The sequence below is a fragment of the Crocuta crocuta genome, unplaced genomic scaffold (assembly GCF_008692635.1).
Source record: "Crocuta crocuta isolate KB4526 unplaced genomic scaffold, BGI_CrCroc_1.0 scaffold72, whole genome shotgun sequence".
Classification (NCBI taxonomy): domain Eukaryota; kingdom Metazoa; phylum Chordata; class Mammalia; order Carnivora; family Hyaenidae; genus Crocuta; species Crocuta crocuta.
In genome coordinates, this window is record NW_027529427.1 from 9558039 (window position 1) to 9583041 (window position 25003).

Genomic DNA, 25003 nt, shown 5'->3' on the forward strand with positions numbered 1-25003 from the left:
CAGGCAGACAGGCTGCCTGTGCAGGTGGAAACTGGTGGCGGTCTTCCCAGGGCTGCAGTGTGAAGATCATGAGGAGAGGTGGGGAGGTGGACTGTGAAGTGTCTGGATTTGGACCCCAAGGTGGAAGTCGGTCAGCCTTGGGGGAGCTACATGCGGTGTGGGCACTGGTGAGGGCCTGGGGCCCTTCCTAAACACCCAGGACCAGCACTGCCCGACGCCAGCAGCGCCCAGGGGAAGAGGAAGAGCAGCGTCAGCTCTGGTCGTCTTCTCTTCCCCCGAGGCTTCTGGAAGCGCCTCGGTGTGAGAAGGGCAGAGGGGAAACACAGCTTCCACAGGCCCAGCAGCAATGACGGCTCGTGTGCCAGCACACTCTGCACCGCTTTACAGGCCGCGAGCCATTTATTCCTCACAGTAATCACAGAGGGCCTGTGGGAAGGCCGAGGCCAGTTAGGGGATGCGCTCAGGGCCACACTGCTCCATCGAGCAACTGCAGGGCTGTGTGCAGGTGAAGTCGCTGTTAGATCAGGGACCACAAGATCCCCTGAGGGCACCCACCTCTCCTTTCAACAGGCAGAGATGAACTCTACGCTTGGGATAATTTAGAGAAATGTGTGTTTTTAAGGCATGAAGGAGAGGATGAGGGGCTATGTAAAGCTCACTGTCTAGATGCGAGACAAGCCCTTCAGTGCTGGACAGGGCAAAACACTCAACTTCACTTTCCTCAGGAGGAAGCAGCCCCTAAACACACACACACACACACACACACACACACACACACACACACACACACTCAGACCTGTTCCCAACCTCTGCACACTTAGAACTCACACTAACAGTATGGAGTAAGAGAAAGCAATTAGGAAAGTAACGTGTGCTGCTTTCAAGGATGCTGAGGTCCCAATGTTACCCGAGACTGACACGACTCATCTGTCAGGGGTGCTGAGGGTTTCTTCTAAGCTCTTAGGCACAGTCACTCTCACATCACTCCTAAAGGTCCTCGCTTCAGGAAGAGGGGTCACGCTTAGGTTTGCGTGTACAAGAGCCAGAGGATCAAAGCCCAAGGTGGGTGGGTGGCAGACGCCCTGGCTGCGGCACAGCTCGGTGGATGTTTTAAAAGGCTGTAACATAGTGAGAGGCCATGTAATGGCTGGGCCCCCTCAAGTCAGTGCTCTCCTCCTTGTCCAGTCTCATGAATCTGCATCCCCGGCACCTTAAGGATATACAGATGAGTGTGGCAGAAATGTGGAACATGGATTCCCAAAGTCTGAATACGATGAAAATCCAGAAAAATCCAGTGACTACCTTTGGAGGCAGGGTGGGGAAGACAGGGGAAAGGGCACTTTGAAGACGGTGGGGATGTGTGCTTTCTTGACCTAGTCACAGGAGTTTTTGTTAAAAAAAAAAAATTTCCTGGGGCACCTGGGTGGCTCAGTTGGTTAAGCATCTGACTCCTGGTTTTGGCTCAGGTCATGATTTCATAGTTCGAGGGATCGAGCCCTGCCCTGGGCTCTGTGCTGACAGTGTGGATACTACTTGGGATTCTCTCTCTCCCTCTCTCTCTTCCCTCCCCTGCTTGCATGTACACGTGGTCTCTCTCTCTCTCTCTTAAAATAAATAAACATTAAAAAATAATTCCTAATTATTCCTTTTGTATATTCAGCCTCCCACCCCTTTTGTATATTCAGCTTATAAAAATAAGGTGATGACTTGTATCTAATTAGGATTAGATGCATACAAAACATTAGAACCATGCAAAATAGGTTTGGAATGGACTATGGGGAAAGATGGGAGAATTCCAGAATAAGTTCTAGGCTGGCAAATAGTTAATGTCGCACTCCTCCTTCGGGATACCAGAGCAGCCCATGGAGCTGGTAATGCCACGGTGCTTTCCTGTGATGGTGGCATTCGTTGGGGAAAATATTAGGGGTAAAACTACTCAATTATTTCCACACGTTTAAAACCTTTGCATGATAACTTTGCTGTTTCAGTTCACCAAACACCAGGAATTGAGATTTCTTAGGAACAAAAGTCTCTGCGCCTTTTCAAACCTGAGCTTCCTGTATGGATAACGAGCTCATGGTTTCATGACACCATTTCTGAAGAGGCTGGACAGTCACCTCTCTTCCCCCAGAATCTTTCTCCTCTGGGAGTCACCCCAACCCAATGGAAATGGAACCTGGGCTCATCCCGTCAGGGTCTACCAGGCTCAACACGTATGCTCAGGTGGACGTGTGAGTGGCTGGGCATCAAGACAGCAATCTGTACTTCTACTGGGCAGCGCGCTGGATGTGGGCACAAAGGAGACCATACTGTTCAAGTCACACTGCCCCAGGTCAGCCCGAACCCAGCTCCGGTTGCTTGGCCCTCACGCAGTTCTCTAACACAGGAGTTGCTACTAAGAAATGTCTGTTGTAGAGTCAGAAGGGTAACAAGTCTATAGTCCTTGGGAGTACCTTGAAAGGAATAATTGTCACATACATTAAAAAACAAACAAGTGAGAAATATCAATGCAGCAGCAGCAGAGGCTGGAGAAACGCAGCTTGAGGGATGGAATTGGGAGATTAAATCTGGGTTAAGATGGAGTGCAGAGTGCTAGAAGCTGCCACACTATGAAAGCTGAGAATCACAGACATACTTAGCTTTTGGTTTATTTCAGCTGCCAGCTGGGAAGTCCTGACACCTCAGTCTTGTCCAACCATCCTAGGAGACATGACTGACTAACGAGGAGAGACGGGCAGCAGCTCGGCTCCCCCTATGATTCTGTGAAGGTCCTTCCTGACTGCTGTGCCTGTGTCCTTTTCTCCTGCTGCGTGTCAGGTCAATGGGATGGGCTGGTAAGACGTTGGTGGTAAAGATCCATGAGCTCCAATCCCACCCATCCCAGAAGCAACCTAGTTTTCAACCGAGGGCAATCCTGCCCTTCTTTAAGTGGTATTTGATACTGTGTAGGGCATTTTTGTTGTTGCCTTGATGGCCAGGGTGGGAGGAGAGGCTGCATGGCTGACGACATTTCAAGGGCAGAGAGGCCAAGGAAGTTAAATGTCCTGCAATGGAAAGGCGTCTGGGTGGCTCAGTCGGTTAAGCATCCAACTTTGGCTCAAGTCATGATCTCAGAGTTCGTGAGTTCCCACCCTAGGCCGGGCTCTGTGCTGAAAGTTCACAGCGTGGAGCCTGCTTTGGATTCTGTGTCTCCCTCTAATCCCCTCTTCTTCTTCTTTTTTTTTTTTTAATGTTTTTTATTTATTTCTGAGAGAGAGAGACAGCATGAGCAGGGGAGGGTCAGAGAGAGAGGGAGACACAGAATCTGAAACAGGCTCCAGGCTCTGAGCTAGCTGTCAACACAGAGCCCGACGCGGGGCTCGACCCCACGAACTGCAAGATCATGACCTGAGCGAAGTCGGATGCTTAACCAACTGAGCCACCCAGGTGCCCATCTCTCTTCCCCTCTTCTGATTGGACTCTGTCACTCTTTCTTTCTCTCTCTCTCAGATATAAAGAAACATTAAAAAAAATTTTTTTTAAGTGTTCTACAATGTAAAGAGCTGCCTGCCCCTTGTTGAGAACTGCTATTACCCACACTGAGAAATACCTGTCCAGAAAAGTTTAGGAAGGACAACCAAGGTTTCTCAGCTGTCTCTTGGCCTGAGTATTTACAGAGATCCCACACATCAGTATGAAGACCCAGTGGATGCTACATCGAGTTATACCCAGCCTGTCCCCTACTGTTAGCAGGACAGCCTCCACCAACCCTCTGCTCTCCACTCTTCACTGAGGAGTCTTCCACAAGTCCCTGAGGACTGAATAATTTCTGCTTGCACTTTGGTGGGTTTGTGGAATATTCACTGATTCCTCTACTTTCACACCCAATTGCTACACAACTTAATTTCTACAGACTGTAGAAATCACTGCTAAAGATGTTCTTTTAGCTTTAACCTTTACCCAACCTTTAGTAATAAAAAACAAGTTTATGTCCTGTCTACGCTATTGCTCTCCTCCGGATCTTCCCTGAAAAGCATGGGGTGCTTGACTGGTCCATGCAAGAGTGGGCTGCCTGAGTGAGGCATGCATGTGCCCCCCCGCCCCGACCCTGGCATGCACTAGCAGCAGGACCAGAATTCTAGTGTTAAGGTACCAGCAGAGCTGCCGAGAGAGAGTGGTTATGGTGAGTGGGTAGAGAACAAACATCACCAGACTACCTCCGGAGACTGTCTCCAGCCAGGCCTGCACTGCTGCGCGGCGTATGGAGGGAAGGTCAGGCACTGAATTTAAAACAGACGATAGATACAAAGTTACACAGGAATGTGTGTTCCCAGTGAGGAGAGTGAAGGTCATCCTAAAGCCCCAAACAGAAGGGAGACTAAGCCAGAGGCTTGTCCGACAGCATCGAGGTGTCAAGAGTCCCACTGTAAGCCTGTATGACGGGCGCTCAGGATGAGAAAAGGAGAAAAAACAGGAAGGGTCAACAGCGGCTCGAGGCTGCAGAGCTGCCCCATGTTGTAGGCCGGTCAGACGATCCCTGGTCTCCTCACTCCCGATGAGAAAAGTACTGCTGCAAAAGTAGTTAACAGAGGGTGGTCTTGCCTAGAGATGAAGATTTGGGGCCAGGGAGGATCAAATGTCCCCGTTAAGGGCTAAGTTTCCTGAAGGCAGGTGTGTGGTCCCAACAGGCCTGAATGGAAACATGAAGACAAGTGAGAGACAGCAAGGATCCGTATTTGGACAATGGGTGTGCTGAGGTCAAAGGTGTGGAGAGTGACATGGCAGCCGCCACGTCCCTCAGCTGTCTCCAGTTTTTCCTTTTATTGCTTGTATTCATCTTCATCCTACCGTGGAACACAGGTCAGGTCACCTAAAACCTAGAGCTGGATATTACGCTAGCTACTTTAAAGGTCTCCCTGACATAAATCCCTTAAAACTTCACCTCAGTTCAAAATATACTGCCCCATCCAGTCCTGGCAACATACATTCACACTCAGACACAACGCAGGAGGAAAGCATCGGAACATTTTACCAAGTGGACAGAGTTACCCTGTCTAGTAATATGGGGAAAGAAAGCAAGGTCTCGGTTTTCCCAGGGTCAAGTTCACTTTACTATTTTGCATCCATGGAGAAAGAGCCAGCCCATAACCTCTTAACCCATAGAGAACTTTACATATCCTCAAACAAAAGTTAAGGGTAGTGGTCACGATTAACACCAGGAAAACAAAATGGTCTTCGGCTCTTACAGTTTGATTAACCTGATGGTTTTGACCCTACCAGAAGGGTCCTCTGCAGCAATGAGAGGGGAGACAGGGACAGAGCTGCTCTGAGAGGCATATCGGGACCTTGGATCTTGAAACAGTTACCTCTAGAAGTGGAGGACTCAGAGGTTGGTACCATTCGCTCCTCCTCCTCTCTCTCTCGAATATGTGTCCAGTGCACATCAGCCTGGATTTCCAAGGGGTCAGCCGGATTTACGATCTGCTGTAGCCTCTGGCTCCCGACTAGTGTCCCAGGGTCAGAGGTGGAAGAGATGAGGAAGGGAGAGATGATGGAGGAAGGAAGCAGAAAACAAACAGTGAAGGGAAGGATGGGATCAAACACCACAGGAAAGGAAACAGAAAGAAAAGTTACCGTAATTGCCAGATCAGTTGGAATCAGAAAGAGGCAAAAATTGAGAACACACACACTTCTGTGAGCACACAGCCATGATTTCTACTTGTTCAACTTGATTTTGCTGTTTCAAGCTTCACGTACACTGTTCATTTCAATGAAGTGAACCATACATCCCAACTCTAAACAGAAAGAACTCTCCTTTCTGATGCTCTTTTCCTTTCATCTGCATTTGAAGGACCCAAATGCCAAGTCAGAAAAAAGAGCAGGTTACAACTGGTCCGAAGGGCCATCCCTCCGGGTCACGAGTACTCCTCCCTGTTAGCCAGCTCAGCATGAGATCCCAAAGGAATCATCACTCATGCCCCTTCGGAGGATACACAGCATGGTGCTTACCATCACCTGCCATGTTGACAGCGTCTCCTTTGAGATTTAAGCCAAGTGACAAGTGAGAGATGGATGGGACAGTGTCATTCTGTCACGAACCACCTAACTCACGCAGGACAGAAATGTACTTTGTTGGTACTTCAGTGTTTAGAAGCTAGAGAGAGAGGAAAAAAAAATCCCCCTTCTATAATAGATTTCATGCTGCATGCGGGTCTGCGGCAGGGATACAGCTATGGGGAGATGGAGATCAGGGAAGGCGATGGTTGGGAGAGGAAGCAGAGCTCTATCTGGTAAATTCCCAAGACTTCAGGAGTTCATGGGCAGGAATGAATCAATCTCTCTCTGCTTCTTCAGAGGTTAAAGCCCTTTTCCTTAAAACCCCATTTGGTGTGCCACTGCTCCCCTCTGGACAGAAGACCTGCCTTTTCAGCTAAACGAGAACTCACCAGCAGCCCCTTCAGATTATTCCTGCTGTCAGAGCCCAAAGAATATACATGCAGCCCCTGCCCTGTAAGCTCCCTATAATCAGTGCTTGGACCATGCCATACAGTTGGGTTAAAAGAAAGGGACAGCCAGCAACTTGGGGGAGGGGACGCTTTGGGAGGGAAGATGGCTTTTCAGTAGCAAGAGCAGGTGCCACCTGATCTGAAGGAGCCTGGGATTCCTGATGGGAGCCCACTCTCAACTCTCTAACTGGACGATTTGGCTTTGGCCTCATCACTATTATACAACCTCTCAACTTTTAAGCAACGGGAATGTGATATGGACAGAAAGTACCAGTAAGATTGCCAAATGCGGATGTGGGCACCACGCTGTGTTAAATGTAGGATGATATCCCTGCATGCACTCTCCTGTCAGAGCTGCCAATCTCTACAGATTTGTTTTTCTAGGGTCAACTGGCTTCTGTGGTGTTGGATAGGGCTGAATCTCGGCAAAGTCACCCAACAGCTTGAATGTCACGTGACTAATGAAGGGACGTCAAAGAGAAAAACGCAGACCTTTTCTTCATCTTCTGAGTCATGAAGAGAAGAGAGTGAGTCTTCTACCTCGATAATGTTCTGCTTCCTGTTAATAAATGTAGCCCGGGGGACGTATCAGCCAGCATGTCCTCCTCTCTCAGAGAAATGTTACAAGGCACAGCGGAGGAAGGTTCTGGGTACCTGTGCTGGTGACCACACCTGTGCCGGCTCCCCCGCTTTTGACAGCTGTGACTGTGACATGATTTTTTGGCATTACAAGAGGCCGAGTCTTCACTAGATGAGGGGACTTACAGCAAAGCATACAAGGGGCTTAGATGGGGCCACAATTATTAAGACTGCTTCTGGAGTCTTTTTCTCAGACTTCCCCTTGACTCTGCTGGTCTTATATGCTATTTGGAACATGACTATTCCCAAAGGCTGGGCCCAGGGTCAGGTGCCCAGCGAGGCGTGTGTCAAAGCCTGTCCGCGCAGCTTTATAAAGCACAGATCTTTTAATGTGGGACCTGCTCTTGAAGGCAAATTCTAGGTGGCTGCTAGGGAGCCAGGGTAGAAGGTGGGCAAGGGGCAGAGTGGGTACCTTTACATGTACCCGTATCTTCTTCCTTTGACAGATGCTGGAGCCACTGGCCTTGCAGGAGTTCTCTGTCCCAGGGGCAATACTCCCCTTCTACAGCAGGGGGAGCCAGACACCCACAAACACAGCATCAAGAATTCCCGCATGGGGATAAAGAGAGAAAAGAGAATGGAAGGGAGGAAAGAGAATAGAGAAGAGTTATCTTCAGGTGCAAGGCAATAACATCCTGTCATTGTCTACACAGCCACGGAAGTCCACTGCCTAAAAGATACACACACACCAAAGGCCCAGAGTTCGCTGAATTTGTCGTTATGTGCTCCTCCAGTTAAATCCCATTCCCTGCAGGTTTGGTGTTGATGCTAGTTCCAGATTCAGGAAATGAAGCCTGCATGAGGGAAAGCAGGGCTAAAGTCTCCTGAAAAGGGCACTGACCCTTTTCTGTGTCTGACCCTAAGCTGTGTCTGGGGCTACAAGCCACTGAACGTGTGAATCACCAGACAGAGATAATGATAGAAACAAAGTACCTTTCCCCTGGATGAGCTGTTGAGCCCAATCACCGCCTCTGACTAACAGGGACGTGGAGGCAGCCCTGGGCCAGCCACGGCTCTGCACACACAGCAGTTATGGAGAAAAGAACCCAAGGTGCCAGCTTCCCGGCCTGGCCTCCTTCTTGCACAGAACTTACTCACTTCTCATTCGGGGGAGGAAGAAGGGCCAGGCCACCAAGTGCTGCCTCTGAGGGCCCCACCCCAGCCTCTGTCTTTGGAGGGAAGAGCACAAGAGAACTAGGTCTAGAGAAGCCCCCTAGGGGCGTGGGGATGAGCCCTGCCTCTGGGCATTCCCACTGGCGCTGGGCCCCTGGGGGGCAGGAGGAGGCTTTGCTTCCTTCTTGCCTGCCCTGCCTCAGCAGTGTCTTGGGCTACATAGCTCTCAAGACCTGCTCAGTAATGTGCACCCTGTCTGGGAGGGGTTCTGCATCTGGTCAGCACGAAGTCCTTCCTGTGCCAGACTGCGGGAGAGGACTGGGTAGCCAAGCACACCGAATTCCAGAAGGAGCAGCAGAGCAATCTAGTGCCAGCTCTATGAGGCCCGGGGCTGTCCAGAATCTAATGTGCTCCTCTGACAATGGCTGGGAGGGATTGGTGGTTTAAAGGCCCATGTCCTTCTCTTCCACTCCATGTCCTCTGGATAGAGAGCACGGCCGTGAATTGACATGGCACCATCGTCAGGGGAATTCCGATCTCTCTACCTGCCCTAGTTTCTTCCTCCCAACCCACCAGACCTCTGTGTAGTCAGGGCAGGGAAAGAATGGCCCCCTCTCTTACAGACACAAAAAAGGAGGCCCACCAAATGCTTCCTCATCACTCAAGGACACACACAGCCAGAGATAGGGGCAGAACTGAAACATTCAAAGCCAAGGCAAGAGAACATTTCAGAGCCAACCAGAGTGACTTAATCCTGGAACTGATGCTCTGTCTCAGGACACTGGTCCAAATATGTTACTACCTGTCATCAACTGAACCCTGTCTGGCGGGCGCCTAGCCCCTCCTCAGTGACAGCAGCTCTGAACGGAGTGAGAGTCAATGCTCTGTAGCTTCCAACAGCCCGGACTCTGAGTCAGGGAATCCCCTAGAAAGCTAAATTCCCTGCCTTTGTTAAAATAAATTTTTTTAATGAAATTAAAGGAAGGAAGAAAAAAAAAAAGAAAATGAGAGAACGAGTAACCTAGTAAGGTTGGAGTCCTTATGCTGTTGACCGTCTCTCTGCCTTCCACTTCCAGTCTCTACTCAAAATGTTCACAAGGGACATTACTTCCGCTGTCAATTGGCCTCCCCTACCCCCCAAATCTAAGGCTAGAGAGAGGCAGGAGGGATGGTCTCTGGGGCCGTAGAAGGCACATCTGTGTGCCTCCAGCCACAGGAATCTTACTCAAGCACAGAACAGACTGCCTCAGGGATGGGACAGGGTCAGAATTAGAAGAGGTATTTTTCTGACCTTCACTAGACTCTTCCTCTTCCTCCTCATATTCTTCCTCTTCCTCTTCCTCCTCTTCTTCCTCCTCTTCCTCCTCTTCATTCCCAGGCTCGTAGCTCTTTGAGGCCTCCAGCTCCTCTTCACTCTTTCCTTTCAGAAGGGCATGGATCCTCACAGCCTCCTTCCAAGGAACACCACCCAGGTCTGAGGTGGGCAGAGGCTCCTCTTCCTCCTCCTCCTCTTCCTCCATCTCGGACTCAGAACTGCTGTGAGGAAAACAACCACACAACCAAAGTGAGGGAATGACAAAAACTGAGAAGACGACGCTCAGAAGCCACAACCCAGAGGCAAAATGTCCCAGCAAAGCAACTGGGCAGGAAAGGAGAGAGGACATGCATGGAGGGGTGTGGTGTGCTATCCTGCTCAGGTAAGACTCACAAGGGGAAGGAGAGAGAGGGCCAGAGGAAATATACACGTATGAGTAACCCCCACATAAACCCACATGAGCCTACAGCCAACATCGGGCGGGGGGCACCCTCTGTTCAGTGAACTGCCACTCCACCGAGTCCAGTTTCAGAGGCCCTCAGAGACAGTAGGAGGCACAGACTCATTCTGATATGAACTCATGACCCTGGGAAGCAAGAACGGAGAGAAAGTCCCCTTTCATCATGATCTACTGTTTGGTTTGAGGAACTCAACAATACTTGACTCAGGTGGGTTGGCAGGCTCTCATGGGAAACACGGTGAGAAAGAAAAGCTGCCTCCAAGAGGCCTGAACTGAAGTCTTAGTCGCAGACAGGCTGTCAACCAAGGAGCATGTGCTGGAGGAAAGGCAGCACAGTCAACTCCACAGTGTTCTTTAGTCCCCATGATGTGCCACACCCAGAACAGGATACCATGGGGAATACACACTATGGTCACAAAGGTGCTGTTTACCACAAGGTTATAGTACAGGGACTATGGGGAGAGGGTGGAAACAAATATCCTGATCACTGGGGTCATCGCCCTGGACAACTAACCACATTTTCCACCACCATTTCCTTTACTTACGGCACATGGCCTAGCTCAGCTTGAAACAGGAAGCAGCACTACATGCGAGAAGACCCTGCCCATGACCTGTGCAAGCCAAAATCATGGATCTCCACCCTCGAGGCCACCACCCGGGACATTTCTACCCGCCTCTCCTGCCTGCAGAGTGAAGCAGTCAATAGGAGGTATACAAAGAAAAGTCAGTGCTCTATAATACAGCTGTAAGGCAGGAGAAAACCCTCAAACATCATTACACAAATGAAGCTTCTCAGACCTGTTTCATGGTCTGATAATTCCCAAAAATTCTTTTACAGGAGAGGCTTTGCCCTCAGTGAGAAATGCGTAGTTGAATGCGCGGGAGGAAATTTGGCTTTTATAATCAAGCATGGTCCAGCCTCTGGCATGAAAGAGCCTCAAACTCCAGAAGCATCAGGCATGGGATGGATGTCCAGTCCAATATTCCTGTGATGGTGTGTGTGGGGGGGGTGCTCCCTCCCCACCCAGAGTGGGGCTGTGCATTTGGAGAGGGAATCAGTGAATACAGTGTGATAAGGTCAATGACACCTCACTACCAGTGCTATTAGTAGCACCTGTGCAGTAAAGAATTTAACCTTGCTCAAAGAGAGGTCTGGCCTTTGTCCTGGCTTCTGGGACATAAACTCTAAACCACTGGAAGGTCTTGCCTGATGGGAATGTGTTTATTTACATAGGATCCGTGGGTCATGGTAAGTAGTCTAATAATGTGATTTAGGGTGAGGGCTGACCACATCAGAAAGACCGACAATTTAGGCTGGTGGCATTGAGTTATGCAGTATTAGTTGGCCTGGAGACTGAGATCAATCACACTACGTGGATAATCCATTAACCTGTCCATCAGTGCCTAGGTAATAGAGCCCTATAAAACCCCCGAACACCAAGGCTTGGGTGAGTAACACTATATGGATTAATACCAAGAAAGTAACACTGTCCTGACTCCATAGGGAGAGGACAATGTCCACATCTGTACGTTCTTAGACTCTGCCGTGTGCACTCCCTCACTTGGCTGATTTTAAGAAGTATCTTTCCTTGTAATTAAACCATAACCACGAATACATGCCTTTTAGTGAGTTCTGTATCTTTCTAACAAATTAACTGAGCTTGAGGGAGGTTTTGGGAACTCCCAGACTTCAGTTGGGTCAGAAGTGAGGGCAGCCCTAGAGGCTGTACGCCTGCCTACCTCTCAGGTGGCTGACGGTCTATGTTACACTGGCTCTACTGCTTACCAGCTGTATGGCCTTGAGCTGATTATTTATGCTGAGTCTCAGTGTCCTCATCAGTAAAGGAGGCAATGTTAACACCTACCATGTGGAAACGTTGTGAAGATTAGTGGTTTTACTGATTTTCATGTTTGTGTTATACTCCGGGACTCTAGCTATTCACTTCTTTGTCTACTCATTTACATATTCATTCATTCATTCAATGAACATTCTTGAGTACCTATTAAAACTTAACCAATGGATACAAAAATAAAAAGAGCCAGATCCTTACTGTAAGCAGCTCACATTGGTGAATACTTCATTCATTCATCCATCCATCCATCCATTCATCTACCCAGCCATTAAAATTTACTTAGTGTCTTACTTATAATGCACTTCCTCAACATTGCATAGAATATAAAGAATAAGATCCTTACTCTCAAGGGGAAGTAAGATGCAAACACAGCATGATAAAATAAGGTAGGAAATAACTGTAGTGGAATGGGGGGGTTGAGAGGAGGCAGTTTAAGGTGAGGTAACATAAGAATTTGGACCATGGAAAACCTGGCATCTGGATTTTGACTGTTTTTCAGTATTTATGTAGGTATTATTTTTGCCTTACTTTTGTATTTTCATGTTTATTATTTAACAACATATAACGATGTATATCACTTAACATCTTTCAAACATGAAGCAAGGATAAGAATTCCTCCTACGCTCATCTTAAATCTTAGGTAAATTTATTCAGATTTCAGGTAGGCAGAAGGCAAGCCAGCTTGCCCTTCCTTCCCAGTCACGAGGTGACTCCAGCAGTCGGCAGGTGCAGTGGGACTACACTGCCATTTTCTGAGAGAGGGGCCTTTGGCACAGCCCAGTGGTGCTGTGCGTAAGTGAGCAATTAATACTCTATGATGAGGGCAATGGGACTCACAGCCATGAGTGTTATCCTGGCTAGTTTTATGACAACTCAAGGACCATGGGAGAATAGCAAGTGAGGCATGGAGCATAAAAAATAGGGTGAAAAGGTCATCCCTGCCTTTCTTCATAAGCTATTAGCTCTCAGTCTATTTCTGAAAGGCCTTGTTACATTGTTTCTGGAAATCTGAGAAGGGAAACCAGCCTCCCTCCCTCTGTGAAGGAGACAGGTGGACAGGCATTGCCAACTCTTCCTTTCTAGGCCATCACATCCATGGGACCTTGGGGCAGTCCCCTGAATCTTACCAGGCTCCTTGTGTCATGCAAGATTCACAGTCTAAATTCACTACCTCAAGACTCATTTTACATTTTTTGGCTGTTCCCAGTGCCTGAATTTCTGGGTCTGGCCTTTGAAGAGGCTGAGGGAAGGGTACAGAGAAGGAATCTATAGTGAGGCAGACACCCTCACCCCTACTTGGACATCAGCCTAGATACATTTTAAGTGGGAAGATCACTACACCAGAACAAAATACAACACGGGGAACAATTTTTCTGTCCTTTTGGGAAGAGAGGGCGACCTCTCAATTTATAGCCTCCTAGGAGGCGGAAGATCAGCATTTGTAACAATCTATTGTTCTGTGTGACTGTTTGACGCAGGTCCACCTCCCCTGGACTACACTCTGAGAGCAGAGGCCCGGTCTACTTGGCTCACTGTAGTGCTGCTCACAGTGCCCAGCACAGCCAAGAAAGGCAAGGAAGGATGTACAAGGGAGCACAACCAGGGAAAGCCAGGGTGGGCTGCTACCTAAATTCACAGGCGTCAGAAATAATACCTCTGATGCCCCCTGGTGAAGTAGGAGCAGAACCTTTCAGCTAGAATGACATCTTGCAAAAATCCTCCCTGCTACAATTTATATCTGATCACTGATCTCAAAGCAGTTTCCCTGAGCTTCCTCTCAGGTGTCATCTTCTCATTGAGGTTACGGTGGGGCCTGGTAGGAAAAAGCAAGACCAGCAGGCACATGAACTAGATTCTAAAAAAAACCAAGAATTGCTCCAGACTTATGTGAGCTGAGCAGAGGATCTGCTATGCCAGGAGGAGAAAGGCCAATGGTGATCATCACAGTGGTGATGGCGAACACTTACTGAGCCCTGATGAAGTGCCACGCAACACAAGGCACTTCACATGAATTAGGCCACTCAATTAAACAGTAACTCTAGAACCCCAGGACATATTAATATCCCCATTTTTTACAAATGAGGCCACTGACGCTTAAAGAGATTGGATCACTAGTGTGAGAGGTCAGGATTCCCACCAGTGTCCACACCTGTCACACTGTGCCCTCCCGGATTGTTCACCAAGAACCCAAGAATTCTTCAGCCACTAGCAGCTGTTGGGGGGGGAGGGGGGGAACCCAGGAGCAAGATCATGACCAGTCTCCTGGCTGTCTGGGTCTAACTTCAGAAAGTGGATATTGGAAATCTGGGCAGGCCCTACTGTGAATGAAGCAGGCTGCTGTGTGAAACAGCATGTGAAGTTCTCACATGGTTTAAGGGAAAGTAGGGAATCATGGCTTTCATTTTAAAATGAATCTACTCATAATCAGAGAGTCCACTCCTAGATCCCACCCTCTCTGACAACTGTATAAACATTATACTGCTAAGCAGACTGCTGGAGAAGATGTATATTGTCCAGCAATCATTACACAATGGACATTTAATCCATGCTAAAAGTGGCATCCTGCTCAGCAATGGCTCATATTACTGCCTCTGCTGAAGAAGGGGTGAGGAGGAGAGAGGGGAATGGTCAGGGATTTCCACTTACGCTGGTAAGCCTTGAAGGAGGGGCTTTTCCTTATTGTGTTACTCTCTGATCGAGGGCAAAGCCCCTTTTTGTTGTTGTTGTTTTTTAACATTTATTTTTGAGAGACAGAGAAGGACAGAGTGTGAGGGAGGGAGGGGCAGAGAGGGACAGAGTGTGAGGGAGGGAGGGGCAGAGAGAGAGAGAGACACAGAATCCGAAGCAGGCTCCAGGCTCTGAGTTGTCAGCAAAGTCTGATGTGGGGCTGGGACTCAAGGGCTGTGAGATCATGACCTGAGTTGAAGCCAGTTGCTTAGCCAACTGAGCAACCCAGGTGCCCCAGGGCAAAGCCCTTTTGGGCTGGCCTGTCATTGACTGTTGGGGAGTCCTCTGTAACCTGGCTGTCCCAACTGGAAAGGGTACCTGTTTGCTCTAGCGTTCACTGATTTGTTCTTTAGAGCCAGCAATGTATAAACACTAGAGGACTTCAGCAGATGAGCACTGCACAAGCCATCTTCATTGCCTGGGGCAACGTTTTCTAGCTAGGCAAGCAGGGAAAAAAAACCCTGGTTTTTTTCATAATGCCAGTTTTCTTTCATCTTCAGGCACCTGTTTTCTTCCAGAGAAAGTGAAAGTACTATTTCCAGGGTCTCCTTTGGAAGATGCCCCCCTCCCCCACTCCAAGAAAGGATCACGGAGCTAATTAGGTCTGGGCCAATAGTCTCTGCTTGTGCAAACTAAATCACGAAGCAGGCAAGACTCACCTAGGGGGTTTGTTAACAACAGACATTCCTGGTCTCCATCCCCAAGCCCACTGAATCAGCTACTCCAGGGGAGGGTCCAGGAATTACGTTTTTATCACTGTCCCAGGTGGCACTTTTCATCAGGGAAATCTGGGAAATTTAGAGTATCGATTCTCAAAGTGTGGCTTCTAGACCACAGCATCACCTGGGGAACTTTTTAGAAATGCACATCTTGGGTTCTACCCCAGATGACTGAATGAAACACAGCCCAGCAGTCTTCAGTTTAGCAAGCCCTCTGGGTGATTCTGATACAGACAAAGTTTGATCAGCACCGCTCTAGGGCAAGGTGATTCCAAGCCAAACCCAACTTCTGGCAGTTAAACCAGCCCTGTACGGAACCCAAGACAAGAATCACTGGCCCTGCCCCTCCTCGTGAGGGGTACCTGTATTGTGCTTAGAGCTAGAAGGCACTACGGTGGTAACAGTAGGGGTAGCAGTGATTTAGAGCTTCCTGGGCACCAGGCACTGTCAGATGCTTTATCTGATTTCATTCTCATAACAGACCAATGAGTTTCTTGCAGTGTTTTTTGCAGATGAGGAAACCAAGGCACAGAGAAGCCAAGAAATTTGGCCATAACTACTACGTGGTAGAACAAGGATTCAAGTACAGGTTTGTTTGACTCCGAAGTCATGCTCTGAATTATGATACTGCGATGCTTCCTCGAGCAGATGATGAAGTTAAAGAGTTCTTTAAACTCGTCAAAAGTGAGTTCCTGGGTTGGACCAGTTAATTTCTTAAAACAGTCATTCCTCATCTTCAAGTCTAAGATATCATCAAGGAAGGTCTGAGGGCTGAGAATGCACCTAACTCTACTTGGTGCTGTAGGGAAGACGGAGAAAACACACGACACACTGCCTGCATTTGACAGCTACCCTGGGGAAAATAAATCTGTGGCTCCTTCCTCTGGGCACTTTGGTTTAAGAGACCATTTTTTCATTCTGCACAGAGCTAATGCCACTTGTTGCTCTCGAGTTTAAGAAACAGGCACCATTTGGGGCACTTAGCTGGCTCAGCTGGAAGAGCATGTGACTCTTGGTCTCGAGCCCCATGTTATGTGTAGAGATCACTTAATAAATAAATAAACTAAAAAAAAAAAGATGCAGGCACCATTTAAGGCAGACTGATTTCATATACTTCTCTCCTGCCCTTCCTATCCACCCTGCTACATGTGCCACAGTGTAGCCTTCCTGAAATGTCTTTGCTACATACTGCTGCCTCCTTACCTGTTAGTTTACAAATCACAGTGGAGGAAAAATGACAATGGCAGAAAAGCTGGCTGACCACACCCACCCTGAAGCTAAGCTATGAGCTCTTGCAGAGACTGGGCTCTCCTCATCTGCACAGAGCAGAGATGCATGCTCTGCCAGTGTTCTGGGTAGAGATGTAGTTGTGGGACAACAGTGTGCATCTGGTGATGGCTTCTGAAATGCCGGTACCCGGGAGAGGCTGACCGACAATGCACAGAAATACTATCCGGAGGCCAGCCCAAGAAGCAGTTCATCCTAAGTGTGTCTGAGGTAGTGGAATGCAGCTGCAAGTAGCTCTGCCCAGCAAACACCCTTGGAAAAACATTCTTGGAACTTAAAAAAAAAAAAAAAGCACTGCTTTTTTATCTGCATGCATTCCCTTACGGCAACAAAGAGGCAACCTGCAGGTGCCTCAATGATAAGGCAAAGCCTCTACCCGTCTGGGAGACAGCGTAAGAGCTCCCACCCCAGAAGCCCTGTGGGACAGTCTGACCCATAGTGGTTTTCCTCCATCTTTTTTTTTTTTTTTTAAATGTTTTATTTATTTCTAGGAGAGAGAGAGAGACAGCGTGAGCAAGGGAGGGTCAGAGAGAGAGGGAGTCACAGACTGAAACAGGCTCCAGGCTCTGAGCTGGCAGTCAGCACAGAGCCCGACACGGGGCTCGAACCCACGAACCGCGAGATCATGACCTAAGCGAAAGTTGGACGCTTAACCGACTAAGCCACCCAGGCGCCCCACTCCATCTTTTATCTTATTCCCTTTCGGTGTCCTTGATAATCTTCATGGAGCACTCCGAGTCCTGGAGTGACCCTGGTAGACCTGGGCCATACAGAAAATGAGGCCTTGGGGTAAAGACCGCAGACTCAGGGAGTTCTGTGGGGGCTGGAGGGCACATGTCCTCCTCAGGCATCTCTCAGTTATACTTAATTAAAACATCGTGATGGCCAAGCACAAAACCACTGGCCCCTGGTACGCAAGTTTTCTGCTTTTTTTTTTTTTTAATTTTTAAATGTTTGTTTATTTTTGAGAGAGAGAGAGAGACAGAGTGCAATGGGGGAGGGACAGAGAGAGAGGGAAACAAAGACTCTGAAGCGGGCTCCAGGCTCTTGAGCAGTCAGCACAGAGCCCAACGCCGGGATGGAACTCTCGGACCACGAGATCATGACCTGAGTCTAAGTCAGACACTTAACTGACTCAGCCACCCAGGCATCCATCAGCTCTTCTCTTTATACAGAGGAGAGAGGAGGAAGTCTGGAGAGGTGAGGTGGCTTCCCCAAGACTGCAGAGCAAACTGGTGTCCACAGAAGCCCTTAATTCCAACCCTGAAGCTCCGTCTACCGAACTGCCTGCCCCCCCACAGCACACTGCTTATGGTCTCCGTTGTTCCTGTGTGGAAGTCCTTCCTCTCCAGCAAATTTGCAAACAACACCTGAGGGCAGGACCTGGGACTGTTTGGTTTTTTTTTCCTCTTACCTTTTCAATGAAAGACAAAGTGTTAAGGCCACGGTAGGTATTCAAGAAATACTGAATCTCTGAATTAAGTCTGATGGGTTGTGATTCTTACTGGCTAACAAGATGAAGAGAGAGGGGGGGCGCCTGGGTGGCTCAGTCAGTTAAGCGTCCGACTTCGGCTCAGGTCATGATCTCACGGTTTGTGGGTTCGAGCCCCGTGTCGGGCTCTGTGCTGACAGCCAGCTCAGAGCCTGGAGCCTGTTTCAGATTCTGTGTCTCCCTCTCTCTCTGACCCTCCCCTGCTCACGCTGTCTCTCTCTCTCTGTCTCTCAGAAATAAATAAATTAAAAAAAAAAAAAAAGATGAAGAGAGAGGGAACTGCATAGGAAGGGGAGGTCAGCAGGCAGTAGGGAGAACAGGAAGAGTCTTGGACTTGGATCCAGGAAACCCGAGTTTGAATCTTAGACAATCTTTGATCCAAGTATTAGTCACCATGTGTTTCCTTAACCACAGAATGATAAGATATACGTTCTCGTCTACTTTGGAGGATTCCTGCAAGGATGACCAAGTGAGCTGATGGATGCAGAAGTCCTTTGTACATGCTCAGCACTGTGCAAAGTGGTAATAAAGGCAACCACCATCGACATGCACTTACCTGCGCCGCATACGGTTTTAAACACTTTACACTATTTAATCCTCACACCAATTCTGCGAGGGAAGTACTCGTACTGCCCTCATTTCACAGATGAGGAAACAGGCTGAGGGAGGCTGCACATCTTGCCTAGTGTCACACAGCTGCTGGTGGCACAGATCCTCAGCTCAGATCCCATGCTGAGGGCATAGTGCTGCCTCCCCCCCACCCCCCAGCAGGACAGGATAGTCATCTGGGGAAGAGGCTGTTAGGGCAAGCCACGGGCATGCTGCACACACAAGAAAGCGGGGCTGGAGCTCCCGGGCACAGGCTGACCTGCTGGCCACGTCCTCCTCTGCGCCTTTGTCCAGCACACTGCTCAGGTTGTGCTCAGCCTGGGTCTCCTCCGGCACCTCCTCCAGCTCCTCCGCCTGCTTCACAGACAGGCGGTAGTTCTCCAGCTCAATCCTTTCTGGAGTCCCCCTGAGTCTCTTAGCAATGCTAGGCTCTTCCAGCCCATTCACACTTGAACCTGCAAAATAAGCGAAGTAGCAAAGTTCTAGGACGAGTGATGGGAAATGAACATGGGCGGCGGGGGATGGAGAAAGCGCAGGGAGGGAGGAGGCGCCGACAGAAGGACATCTGAGCCATCAAGGGGGCCCCCACTGATTTCAGTGAAAGGAGGAACAGGGCCTCCACGAAGCCCAGGGAGCCAGACAAGGGACGGCCTGCAAGTCAGTAAGGTCACAGAGGCCAGGAAAGGACTGGGCTGAAAGTGGCAGCCCTTCCCTAAGCAGAAACAAAAGTCAGCCCCTGAAGCAGGGCATGGGCTCACTCTCGAGACTCTGTCATCCAGCAACCCACGCCCAGTGGAGGAAAGAAGTGGTGTGACTGTCGGGGAGGGGGTAAAGCAAGCGCTTTTCACTGACCCCGCCCCTCTAAAGCAGCTTTCATGGAGAAGGTAAAGCGTGCCAGCTGCCCCCCCACCCTGATTATCCAGGACCCAGTCAAGGCTCATGCCCTGCAACTGGACGATCTGCGGAGGTGTCCAGGCCAGCTACCTGCAGACCTCTCACACTGTGGAAGTGTCTGCCCCGTCACGACTGGATTCATGGTATACATTTCCTATTTAACAAGAACACATAGGTGATGCTGTGCCCCTTCTGCTGCACACAGTTAGGAGGAATATTGTCACGTTGCCTCATTCTTGGTGATACCAGCTTGACTGCTTGGGTAAGGTGGTGCCCAACCATCTTTCTGCTGTAAAGAGAGGATTTCCCCCTTTGTAATTGATGAGCAATCCATGGGGTGACAATGTAGAAACCATGGGACTATCCCATTCCACTTTACTTTCATCCAGTGGTTTTCATACTAATCCACTGATGAATGGTGATTGTAAAAATGTTATCCTTCCTTCTCCATGGTCATTCTTTGAAAACAACTTTTCCCATTTCTCTGAGTACCACCATGACTCATGAATTTTGAAAAACTTAGATGTTGTATTTGACTACTATGTCTTCTTAGTCTCCTTTAATCTAGAAGTTTCCCTGTTTCCCTCATTATTATTTGATGTACCTTTTAATCCCAAATTTGGTCAGAAGAAGCGTACCATATATATTCTTTAACATCTTCACTGTAATAGGATATAGTCTCCAAGCTTAGAGTCAGACAAATCCAGGCTAGCCACTGGGCTCCGTCAGTGACCGACTAAAGGATCTCAGGAAAATTATGTACCGACTAAAGGATCTCAGGAAAATTATGTAACTCATTATGTAAATATGAGTTAAGTGATATAACTGCTGCCCAGTAACATTCTTAGCATCGGTTTGTATGTATTTTTGTGCAGGTGTGTTGTATCCATTTGCTCTGGATTATGAACAACAGTTATTTGACAAAGATAGGCAGGGAGTTCTGGGCAGAGGAAACAGCAACAGCTAAGGTACATGCACTGGTAGCCTGGTATTACTAGACCTTCTGGTGGCAGTGCACTTGAAGTGGTAAAGAGAGACTGGGGTAAGAACAGAGCATGCATGGCCTCTGGTGCCATAACACTGGGTTTTGTCAGGCAACATCATACCAACCCAGTGTTGAGTGACAGGTGGCCTATCAGGTAAAGGCCAGAACCTCTGTAATGAAGGATTAAAGGAAAGGGGTGGGAATATTGAATTAGTAATATTCGTGACACGACAAGTGTGCAGAAAATCTTCTGGAAGCCTGACACTTTTGTTGTGTACAATGTTCTCAACCTCTCTGTAATATCACTAGAAAGAACTTTATGAATCCAGGTAGTCACAGAATAAAGTCTGAGTGCATCTGCTGAATTATCAGAATCTTCCACCAAATAGCATCTTTCCAATTTACTAGAGAATCTTTACTGAAAAGCAAGAGCTAGGGCACGTTCAGCTATAAATTCAGGTAAATGTCTAACGATGGGGTCAGAACATGAATCCTTGGGCTCACTACGGCCCTGTGCAACACCCACCTGTCCTAGTCTTTGTAACCCTAGTTGGGGCACTTTACACATCCCTGGTCCACTCTTCAACACTGAGCTCAGGGCCCAAAGTGTAAGCTATAATGCTGCTTCAGGGCAGCTGGACGATTAGGAAATATGTGGGCTTCAGGTAATAGAAAAAAGAGACAGGGAGCATAGCAGGTGGATGCTGCCTCAGCATCCTTCACACTTAACCCCCCCACCCCCACCCCAGGCCCCTGGAGTCACAGGCTCCAAATGCACTAGTTCATCATTTCCAGACATCAGTCTTCCTGTCCTCCTTCCCCTCATCAAGACCCAACATGATAAACATGAGAAGGCTAAGGATTCCCTGACTATAATATCACTTGATTCGTTCCTTCCTGTCATGTATTTTTGATAAACATCCTTAAAACAGAAAGCGGACAAGAAAGTCAAATAAATGTGAAGCCACTACCAAAGTATAAAGTTTTGGGGAACTCCATAGATAAAGAATAAAAATCAGTATTTCTTTTAGCGAGGGAACAACAACAAAAAAAATAGAATAAGAACTACCACTTCAGGGAAACAAACAACTAACACTCATCAGTGTAGATCCAAGTAATTTCAAGGTAGAGTGAACAAACACACTGATGCAGAGAAACACTCAAGACGTGATGTCTGTGTTTAGTGGGTAAAAACCATACTCTGCCAGAAATTCTACCAGAACCTTGGGCATCAAAGCAGATTAAAACACTCTCCTACTCTTAAAGAGCTGTGGGTGAGTCACAGAAGAGACAGTCCTGCCCAGGAATCATTTCAGTACAATGTAGCTTATGCCTGCATGTGGTGCTATGTGCGTACATAAAAGGGCAACTCTACCTAGGGACATCAAGGAAGATGTTCTGGAGTCAAGGAATATGGAGGTAGCCCAGCCAGCTTTAAAAAAAAATTCCCAGAAGGGGCGCTTGGGTGGCTCAGTCGGTTAAGCGTCTGACCTCAGCTCAGGTCATGATCTCACAGTTCGTGAGTTCGAGCCCTGCATTGGACTCTGTGCTGACATCTCAGAGCTTGCAGCCTGCATCAGAGTCTGTGTCTCCCCGCCCTGTCTATAACCTCAAAAGGCCATGGGGAATTGGAAGGGATGAAGGAAGGGAGGGAGAAAGGGAGGTAAGGAGGGAGGGAGGGAGGGAGGAAAGAAGGAAGGGGAAATCAACAAAATCAGCATGGTTGGTTCTCTGTGCTAAAGCAAGGGGCTATCTTCTAGACTAACCAGATGGGGATGATAAACTAAGACCTCAAAGAAAGGAACAGTGAAGGAGACCTGGGCAGCGGCTATAACACTGTGACAAACACTGAACTTCCCCCCCACCCCCCTCATCCCCTGGATCCTCCCTCTCTCAACTAACAGAAGAGCACAAGGAAGCAAAGACTGTAGGCGGGCAGATGTAAAAATAGCTGACAGATCCTGGTTTGGCAAGTGACTGTATAACCAGTGGGGTCAGACTGGCTGGCCCAGGCCCACCTGGCCTCTCCACTTCACATGCCTTAGTGCAACAGCAACTACACAGGGACTTTCCAGCTAAAAGCGGATGAGAGATTTGGAATGATTTCTGAGGCTGAGTCTTCACTAAGTCAGGGCAGGCAGATCTCAGGTCATTGGAGGCCAATTCCAGCTTCACACATACCAAAAGGAAACCGCTCCCAGGATCTGGGTCGCATCCTAAATAGGAAAAAGGCGCTGGGCCTGACCTAACGGCTCTGTTTTGGAACAGTCACTGCCTGCATGAGCTCCATACATCATCCTGAAAGAAATATTTTTCCTAACAGGACGACCTGCTCTCAGCTGATGTGCCACAGCTGCCAAAAGCCTTTATTTGTGTCTGTCTGATTCCTGAAGGGATGTGAGGGATGTACATGACACTCTCAAGGCAGGCATTCCCAGTCCTCGGCAGGAAGTTCTTCTTTCCCCTTTCCCTCCTGGAGTGGCAGCAACACCCTAGTATAAGGTAGGGCCAGCTGCATAGGACACTGTAGGACTTTGGGCAACTGTGAAGGGTATGATCTAAGAGACCAGAACATGTGAGGGGACTTTCTCCTTCTGCCCATATTCACTTCTGGCCTGTTTCTTCATTCCTCTTTTTTTTCCTTCTATATAAGCTTGGGAAAGCATGAATGAGATCTGAAAGTCTAAAAAGGACTCAGGAAAGGCACCATAAACTGAGACTGATGATTGATTTTCATCATATTCCCCATATCTAGGGTTCATTCATTCAAGCATACATTCAACAAATATTTATTGAATAGCTACCTCCAGCCAGGGACGGTGCTAGGTGCTCAGGCTCACCAGCAGACAACGCAGGCAAGATCTCTGCCCCTGGAGAGCCTGCACTCTGATGGACTATGGGTGTCACCTTCCTGCTAAGAGAAACCAGTGACCCAGGGTGTCAAAAGGTGTCAACTGTGGCCATGTTCTAATAAGAAATGGCCCTGTGATATGAAATGATTGCTATCATTTGAGGAGAAAAGTGCTCTTGCCATTTTGGAATTCAGAGATTTTTCCCTTCAGGGGTGCTCTTTCTTACTTCTATTTCTCTTATCAAAAGTTACTGGCTATTTTTGTTGCAACTTCTTTTTTTTAAGGAAGATTAACTAATTTCGGGATGGCCTCCTCACACATTCATCAAAAAGCCTTGCCTGTCCAAAATCCTGGATGAAGGAAAGCACCAAGCCATGAACTAGGTCTGAGCTACAAAGGTCTCAAGGAGGTGTTATGGAAAATGAAGCTTCCTGGAGAAAATTACCAGGCTAGCAGTACAACTCTAAATTCACAGACCCACTGCAGAATCTGTCACAGTGACTTTTATGTTACCTGATTGTTCACTGGTGTCAGAAACATTCACAAAATCACCCTGGGAGATTAGGGTGTCCCTCCTCACACAGAACCCCAACCCTTATAAGGTTATAAGGGGGAATTTGTGCCTTAATTTTTTTTTCTCTCTGCTCTTGTCAGAAATGATACAGAAACTACACTCCCATGTTTCCTCATATACTGGGAAATACGTATGAAACCATTCGAAGTGATGTCTGGTCTAAAACAGAACCACCATCCAACCCAGAGAGTTTCCTATGTGAGACAAAGCCTGGATCTTGGCCCTGCTTCCTTTTGGAATGTATTAGGCCGCAGCTGGACCCCCGTGACTTGAGCAAGGCTGGTCCTAACACAGTAAAGAATCACTGTGTGTATTAATCCACTATTTTCCATCTTGCTTTGAGCTCAAGTTCCCATAAGAGTTGTTGGCTTAGTAGGCTGAAAAGCAGGCAGAGCACACACCATGCAAATCGAGTGCCATCTTGGTTTATAAACAGAAAATAACAAAATGGGTCACCTGCCTCAGGGACTTCTTCACTGCTCTAGTCAAGCTGGACAATGTGATCTGGTATCTGTGAGAGAAGACCTTTGGCCTTTGTTTAGGGTTAGGACGTCACTGCCAGTCTAGAACCCTATCGAGGGAGGAAAGATTTATTAGGGCTAGATAAAAGGCCCTGCAGTTTGCAAAAGGCCTTTCCTTGCTTATTGCAAAGTACATGGGACCACCAGTCTGGGCTCTCTTCCTCTTTAGTTCCTCAGTTTATTTGCCTGAGCAGACTCTGCCTGACTGGGCTCACATTTTTAAACCTTTTACAGAGATTTCTCATTCTCTGCACTAAGCACTTTGCAAGCATTGTGGCTATACATGGACCCTCTTGCTTTGGAGACCAAAGAAAGAAGTTGCCAAGCCACCATTAGGGAAAGGTGGTTTTTGCCCCTCTACCATCTAGCCTCCAACAGACTCTACTATGGCTTCCTACTAGCAAAGAATCTGCTTGTGAAGCAGGTGATAAAGGAATAAAGACAACTACCTGTGTCAGGCACCATGATAGGTATGCTG

The 25003-nt window shown here is 48.1% G+C and overlaps 1 protein-coding gene across 5 annotated transcripts in view; it reads right to left on the reverse strand.

The window, feature by feature from the left end:
• Positions 1 to 25003, reverse strand: part of MICAL3 (microtubule associated monooxygenase, calponin and LIM domain containing 3) — a 267770-nt gene that overhangs the window by 36850 nt on the left and 205917 nt on the right. For 2 of the 5 annotated variants that reach the window (XM_077759278.1, XM_077759277.1), the window contains exons 22-23: positions 18959 to 19154; positions 9529 to 9773 (exon numbers count right to left, since the gene is read on the reverse strand). In XM_077759278.1, coding sequence (XP_077615404.1) covers positions 9529 to 9773; positions 18959 to 19154 — 441 coding nt within the window. Of the gene's footprint in view, positions 1 to 4196; positions 4260 to 5345; positions 5484 to 7536; positions 7627 to 9528; positions 9774 to 18958; positions 19155 to 25003 lie in introns of those variants that run through there. The other 3 variants (XM_077759280.1, XM_077759276.1, XM_077759279.1) reach the window with 3 other exon arrangements.